The sequence below is a fragment of the Oncorhynchus mykiss genome, chromosome 25, assembly GCF_057628025.1.
Source record: "Oncorhynchus mykiss isolate SJ-2025 chromosome 25, ASM5762802v1, whole genome shotgun sequence".
NCBI lineage: Eukaryota > Metazoa > Chordata > Actinopteri > Salmoniformes > Salmonidae > Oncorhynchus > Oncorhynchus mykiss.
The window spans coordinates 86,437,001-86,437,500 of record NC_143046.1 but is presented as its reverse complement, the minus strand read 5'-3'; the positions used below and the strand labels follow the sequence as shown (position 1 = coordinate 86,437,500).

The 500-nt window shown below is 47.4% G+C and overlaps 1 protein-coding gene across 1 annotated transcript in view; it reads right to left on the bottom strand.

The window, feature by feature from the left end:
* Positions 1–207, bottom strand: part of LOC110505914 (uncharacterized) — a 22,051-nt gene extending 21,844 nt beyond the window's left edge. Inside the window, exon 1 of the mRNA XM_090219371.1 lies at positions 1–207. This exon is cut by the window's left edge and continues 94 nt beyond it. Coding sequence (XP_090075497.1) covers positions 1–143 — 143 coding nt within the window. The 5' untranslated portion in view covers positions 144–207.
* Between the last annotated feature and the right edge of the window lie 293 nt (positions 208–500).

The following is a 500-nucleotide window of genomic DNA, read 5'->3' as shown; positions in this document are numbered from 1 at the left end:
TTGTAGAAGGTGATTCTCTTAGCCGGTGGAGCAGCGATCACATGGGACAGGCGAGAGGCGGAGGGTGTGTGTACGGGGAGAGAGGAGACATCTTTAGACTGGGGTCCATGGGGGTCCCACAAACCTGCTGGAGCCGACTGCATGCTGCTCTCTCACATACACCTAGAGAAAACATACATACACTGTTAACACGTAACACACACACACACGTTGTTAACACACAAACATACACTGTTAACACATAACACACACACACACACACAGGTAACACATAACACACACTGTTAACACACACACACACACACACACACACACACACACACACACAGGTAACACATAACACACACTGTTAACACACACACACACACACACACAGGTAACACATAACACACACATAACACACACAGACCACCATTGTCCCCTGTGCCCAAGAACACTAAGTTAACCTGCCTAAATGACTATCGCTCCGTAGCACTCTCATCTGTAGCCATGAAATGCTT